At 54.4% G+C, this 6,391-nt stretch overlaps 1 protein-coding gene across 1 annotated transcript in view; it reads left to right on the plus strand.

The window, feature by feature from the left end:
- The window catches only part of TRIOBP (TRIO and F-actin binding protein), a 57,087-nt gene that overhangs the window by 46,069 nt on the left and 4,627 nt on the right, over window positions 1-6,391 (plus strand). Inside the window, exons 20-22 of the mRNA XM_010845221.1 lie at window positions 3,421-3,568; window positions 5,302-5,404; window positions 6,205-6,364. Coding sequence (XP_010843523.1) covers window positions 3,421-3,568; window positions 5,302-5,404; window positions 6,205-6,364 — 411 coding nt within the window. The remainder of the gene's footprint in view (window positions 1-3,420; window positions 3,569-5,301; window positions 5,405-6,204; window positions 6,365-6,391) is intronic.

Below are 6,391 nucleotides of genomic sequence, written 5' to 3' on the forward strand. Positions count from 1 at the left end.
AGCTTCAGGCTGGCCCACTGCCTCGAGGAAGGCAGAGGGGAGCTGGCCAGAAGCTGGGGCCACCGTGCAAGGCCAGGGGCCATCTGGGGCTGAGTGGTTCTGGAACATTCAGCTGAAGGGAGACCAGGGCTGAGGGGAGTTGGGGGTGTATTGTGGAGGGTGAGCCTGGGGATCACCTGATGTGGGGAAGGGGAAAGGGAGGGCCCAGTTATTGTTAGGGCTCCCTCGAGGCCAGAGGAAGGTGGGGCATCTCTAGATAGAGGGGCCAGCACCACCACCTGAGGCCTCCAGGCACCTCAGAGATGCCCCCCTACCCACCCCAGAGGGCTTCAGACTGAGCTTGTGGACCCCTTGGACACCCCAGAGGCTGCCTTTTTTGGGTGGGTCCATCCACACCCTGGAGCAGCACTGTCTTTGACTATTAGAACCTGCATTAATTTCCCTTGCAGGAAGGTTTCTGTCACTAAAACAAAGCTGGAAAAGCACTGCTCTGACTTCTCAGGGTACAGATGGGGAAACGGAGACCCAGAGAGGAGGCGAGTCCTCCAAGCTGGCAGCAGACTTGTGTCTGCAGTCCTGGCTTCCTGGTCCCCAGGCGCCCGCTGGGCTCCCCAAGGCTGTCAGTGTTTCATCCTGTTAGATTGGGATGGGCAGGGGTAGCAGGTGGAATGGGGGGTGAGAAGGGCATAATGGGGAAACAGCCCAAGACGGGGTAGGGGAGGGTACCCAAAAAGAGGAGCTGAACCGTCTGTGTCCCCTCAGGCCCCAGGGGAGGCAGCTGGAGAGTCAGTGGACCCTAGTGAGGTGACAGCAGGGCAGGGATTCCCAAGCCTGATATCTCAGGCCAAGGGGGTGCCCCCCTTCCAGCTTGTGGGGTTTGCTACTGCAGAACAGCAGCCAGGGGGCCTGGGGCTTCAGTGCCTACTGCAGTAGCGGCCACGGGCACTTTACCTACTTTGATCCACATCAGTGGTGGCAGCCATCACACTTGGGCCCTCAGAAAGGCAGGTCAGAGGGAGCAGCGCCTGGCCTTCTAGGAGCCCCTCCTCATGGGCTAGTGCCCACCTCCTGACATCAGCCTCTGGACGCCGTATTGACTGCCAGGTCTGCCAGCCTGATGGGGCTCTTTAAGAACAGCAATCCCATCTCCTTTAGGCTCCTGTCTCTACAGGTGGGTGATCTCTACAGTGAACGCTGACTTAGCTCAGGGAGCCTTGAGAGTTGGTCTTATGGGGTCTGTATTACAGATGCGGAGATTGAGGCTGAAAGAGGGGAACAGGCTTGTTCGGGTTCACTCCGTGGTACAGCCAGGACTAGGACCCAGTCTGTGGAACTCCCAGGGCCATGTTCCATTGCCCCACCTGAGGGGACACACAGAGGCTCAGTGAGACAGGTGTCCCCTACCCACAGCTCGGAACACCTGGATCCTGGAGACCTGGCCCTGGTCCTTCCCCAGACTGGCCCATGCAGCCCCCCAGATGTGGCTGCTGGTGTGGTGGGGGTCATCCTCCATCCCCAGCTGTGAGGTGCCCTGTGCCTTGGGGGAGGACTCAGCCTCTTATCTGCATCGGGTCTCTTATTTGTGCCTCCCGTTTCTCCCTTGGCTCTTCCCCTTCCCTTTTGAATGATCTTAAACATATATTAATCATGTAAGAAATTTGTTTACATTTTCAAAAATAATTTCAAACAAATCAAAATGTTAGAAACAAATGTGTGAACTCTCCTCCCCCTACCTGCTTCCAGCCCCAGGGGTTACCTTGGTTACCTTCTAAGCATATCTGTATAGTTTTCTGTTGCAGCTGTGATGAATTGCCAGAAACATAAGTAACACAATTAATCATCTCACAGTTCTGTAGAGTAGAAGTCTAACGTGGGTCTCCCCAGGCTATTAATAAAATCCAGGCATCCATGGGATCTCGTTCCTTTCCATAGACTCTGGGGAGGCTCCATCTCCTCACCTTTTCTAGCGTCCAGCAGTCGCCTATATTCCTTGGCTCATGGTCCCTTCCATCATCTTCAGAACTCGTGCAGGAGAGTCGGGTCCTTCTCTCTTCCCACTGGGCTCCTGCCTTAGTCCCCTCTCCCTCTCCCTGCTCTCCTGCCTCCTCTTCCACATCCAAGGACCCTGTGATTACTTTCGGCCCAGAGGATAATCTAGGATAATCTCCCTATTTTAAGGTCAGCTGATTAGCAATCACTAGTCTCCTGGGCCGTGTAAGGTAACACATTCGCTGGTTCTCGGAGTAGGGCGTGGACATCTTCGGAGGGTCATCCACTCTACTTTCCAGGGTAGCCTTCTATACCTTTTTCTGTGCCCTTATGCACAGGTACTCAGACCTACAGCTCTTAAGTGTTTTTGGTCCGCGAATGGGGTCACACCACGTGTATCATCAGAAACCAGCTTTCATGACCTAACTTTCGAGACACCTTTCCACAGCAGTCTGCGTAGGCAGCTCTGTCTTTTAACACCTGCCCAGATCCTTTGTAAAGTGCAATCCCATAACTTATTTAAGGGCTTTCCTGTTAGGTACTTACCTTGTTTCCATTTTTCACCTGTTACCAACCTGGCCGCAGGCGATACCCTTGTCTAAGAGTCTTTGTACATGCGTGACTTTCTGTGGGGTCATTCCTAGGAGTGGACCTGCCAGGTTAAAGGGTCATTAAAATTTGATGACACCACCAAACTGCCCTTCACACACCCGGTTGCAGCTGACTCTCCCAGCAGTGGGTATTATCAGTCATTTAAAAACTTGCCGGTCTTGTCTGCACAGCCCCATTTTGTGCTAAGTCATCAATTTCAGTTTGCTTACTCAGCATCTGCCACAAGTCAGGCCTGGCCTAGACCCCAGGGACTCTGAACTGTATCAGATCTTCTTTGTTTGGTGGAGGTGGGGGGTGGGGATTTATAATCTGGCAGAAGCAGAGCCTTTAAAAACAGGGGAGAGGCTGACCAGAGTCAGAGCTCGGAGGATATTTAAGCCAGGCTGCAGGCCAAGTGGATTACCCGGGAAGAGAAAGTTGTAAAAGAAAGTTCCAGGCAGTGGGAATAACATGAGCTAAAGCTCAGAGGTGTGAACATGCCATGAGCTGTTTTGTTTTTTTTCTTTTTTAAGTAACTATGATGTTCCTTGGTTGGGGAGGACTTAGGTTGAGACCATCAGGGTTGGCAGACACTGGGGCAGGGACTTGCTCTGCAGGATGGGAAGCCCAGAAGGGTTTGAAGCAGAATGACAGGCTGGGGGTTGTGGGTGGCGGGGAGCAGGGGCAGATACAGGCTGATGATGCCAGGGTCTTGAGGGAGAGGTGGTGAAGCCTGGACCAGGGCAGGCCTGCCCCCGAGGCTTCTTGCCTCAGGCTGGGAAAGGGGCACTACCTGGGCCATGGGGGCAGCCCCGTGATGTCCTGGCCTCCCACCTGCAGGAGGCATGCGAGCGCAGCCTGGCAGAGATGGAGTCTTCACACCAGCAGGTGATGCAGGAGCTACAGCGGCACCACGAACGGGAGCTGCAGCGGCTGCAGCAGGAGAAGGAATGGCTCCTGGCTGAGGAGACAGCGGCCACAGCCTCGGGTGAGGACCCTGGGCAGGAACGGCACAGCAGGGCCCGGGCCCATGAGCCTCCAGGCTGTGGCTCCTCTTGACTGGAGGTCTTTAAATAAGAGATGAGGGTCTGGTGCCAAACTTGGGGTGAGGGGTCAGGAGCCCCTAGATATGGCCTCTAACCCTACTTGCAAAGGGGAAACCAAGGCAATAATTGATTTCCCCCTACACACAGACCATGGGTTAGGGTTAGAGTCTTCTCCTCAGGGGCCTGTGGCTACTGGGAGGCCCACGTCAAGCCACATACACACACACACTGAGCTGCAGCGTGTGTTTGTTTTCCACAGCCAAAAATCCGTGCCATGTGCTGGGGAGAGACTGGTCAGCCGCAGACCCTGCTCTTCTATGAGTGCCGTCTCACTGGGCCAGTGGGCTGGACCCAGGGGAGAGCAAGGCAAGGTGTCGGCATTTAACCAAACCCTGTTACACACACGAGCAACCTTAGTCCTTGCAGTGCCCCAGGGAGTGAACCCATTTCACAGATGAGGAAGCTGGGGCTCAGAAGTTAGCAACTTATCCCAGATGACATAGCTTGGAGGTATCAGAAGATGGAGCTGGAGCACAGAGCACTCTGACTACAAAGCCATGCTCTAAACCCTTCCCTCTGCTCTTCCAAGTCAGGAATAGGTATACCCAAGATTCTGGCCAGCTTTCCCTCTCTGTCCCCTGCAGACCTGCTGTGTGTGTCTGGCACATGCTAGACACTTCCATGGGGTTTGCAGAATAATAGAAATGATGAAAGAGGTCATGTGATTTGGAACTTGCCACCTGCCAGTGTTCAAGAACTCAAACTGAGGGCCCCTCGTCCCAAACCCTGGGGTCAGTGTGTTTTGCATTTTAGGAAGATAACCCAGGATATCCTCCCCCAGCAGGGTCTGGGTTTCACCTTGAAATCTAGCACTAAGATTTTGCAGTGAAATTTCTGTGTTGCTCTTAAGTGGGATAATAATGACCAGAAATAGCCTTGAATCTGTTCAGGTTGGGGATTGCACCAAAAGAATTATGAAACACTTGCAGTGTTCAGAGCTTTTGGATTTTGGAATTATGGATAAGACTATGAATGAGGACTTGTTTAATCCTCACAACAGCACTGTGTGAGTGTGGAAAGAGACTCAGTCCTTGGGGGCTTGCAGACTGAAAATAAACCAGTGGGGGTCAGTGTCTGAGTACTGCCTCTGTGCCAGGCATTGTTCTATTCTGCATGCTCTACGCACATCTCCCAGTAACCCATGAGGAAAGGCGTTTTTTGTTAACCTTGTTTTACAGATAAGGATTCAAGGCACAGAGGGGTTAGGTCCCTTGCACAAAATCACACAAATTTGTACCGGCCACAGAGCCAGTGTTCTTGACTATTTGGCTGGGCCAGGCAGATGGACCTTGTTAAAGAACCTTCCAGGCTCTGCAGGGAGGACTGTGTGTAGTCCTATCCAGAAATCATGAATAACAAGAGGTACTGGTGGTCAGACACTGAAGTGTCTCCCCAGCAGAGTCCTTCAGACAGGTTCTGTCATCCTCCTGTGGTAGACAGGCTCAGAGAGGTTGAGCAGCTTACCCAGAGCCACTCAGTCCATGACACAGCCCAGCCCAGCACTCTTTGCTTATCACTCTCTGCTCCTGTCTCCACGCGGAGTCCTAGAGGAAGTGTAATTTGTTGCTCCTGACCCCTCCCCAATCTCCCTTCTACCTCTCTGCCCTGCTTCCAGCCATTGAAGCCATGAAGAAAGCCTACCAGGAGGAGCTGAGCCGGGAGCTGAATAAGACACGGACTCTCCAGCAAGGTCCAGATGGCCTCCGGAAGCAGCACCAGTAAGAGGGTGATGGGGCCCTGCAGCCTGGTGGCAGGGCCTCCCTCTGAGCCAGGGGGCCCAGCTGTCCACTCTGCTGGTTATGAGTGAGGGACCTGTGCTGAGACCCCTGGGCAGGGGACCATGTTAGTTTGCCCCCAGCAGAGATTCCTGTTCCAGTCATGTGGCGTAGGGAACAGAAGCGGTAGGACCCCCCACACCAGTGCGCACAACTGTTCTCAGGCCCCTTCTTGTCTATCCGGTCTCAGTCTCCACTCTCTCTTCCCCTCTTTAGTGTCCCCTAGAGCTTGGCTTAGGGTCTTCCCTAGTGGCTCAGATAGTAAAGAATCTGCTTGCAATGCTGGAGACCCGTGTTCCGTTCTTGGGTCAGGAAGATCCCCTGGGGGAGGGCATTGCAGCCCATTCCAGTATTCTTGCCTGGAGAATCCCATGGACAGAGGAGCCCTGCAGGCTACAGTCTATGGGGTCGCCAGGAGTCGCACACGACTGAGTGACTAATGCACACACACAGAGCGGGGCTACAGTAGAAGCCGGTAGGTGTCCTTCCCTGTCAGAGCACAGCTCTGGAATGCTGGGGCTATAGAGGCGTTAAGAGATGGGCTTCTCCAACCCACCCCCCTCACAGAGGAGGCACCTACAACCCAGAGAGGCTGACACACCAGTTCACAGCCCCACAGTGGGCTGAAGGCAAAACTAGGGCAAGAATCAGAAGTCCTGAGCGGCTTCAGGTCTGCATGACCTGACCCGGCTTGGCCAAGGGCCAGAGAACCCGGGCCATCCTCCCTGACTCTACCCTGGCAGGTCAGACGTGGAGGCGCTGAAGCGGGAGCTGCAGGTACTATCAGAGCAGTACTCGCAGAAGTGCCTGGAGATTGGGGCCCTGACGCGGCAGGCCGAGGAGCGTGAGCACACGCTGCGGCGCTGCCAACAGGAGGGCCAGGAGCTGCTGCGCCACAACCAGGTGGGCCTTGGCCCCCGGGGGTGGGGG

The sequence above is a fragment of the Bison bison genome, unplaced genomic scaffold (genome assembly GCF_000754665.1).
Source record: "Bison bison bison isolate TAMUID 2011002044 unplaced genomic scaffold, Bison_UMD1.0 scf7180017864213, whole genome shotgun sequence".
NCBI classification, from domain to species: domain Eukaryota; kingdom Metazoa; phylum Chordata; class Mammalia; order Artiodactyla; family Bovidae; genus Bison; species Bison bison.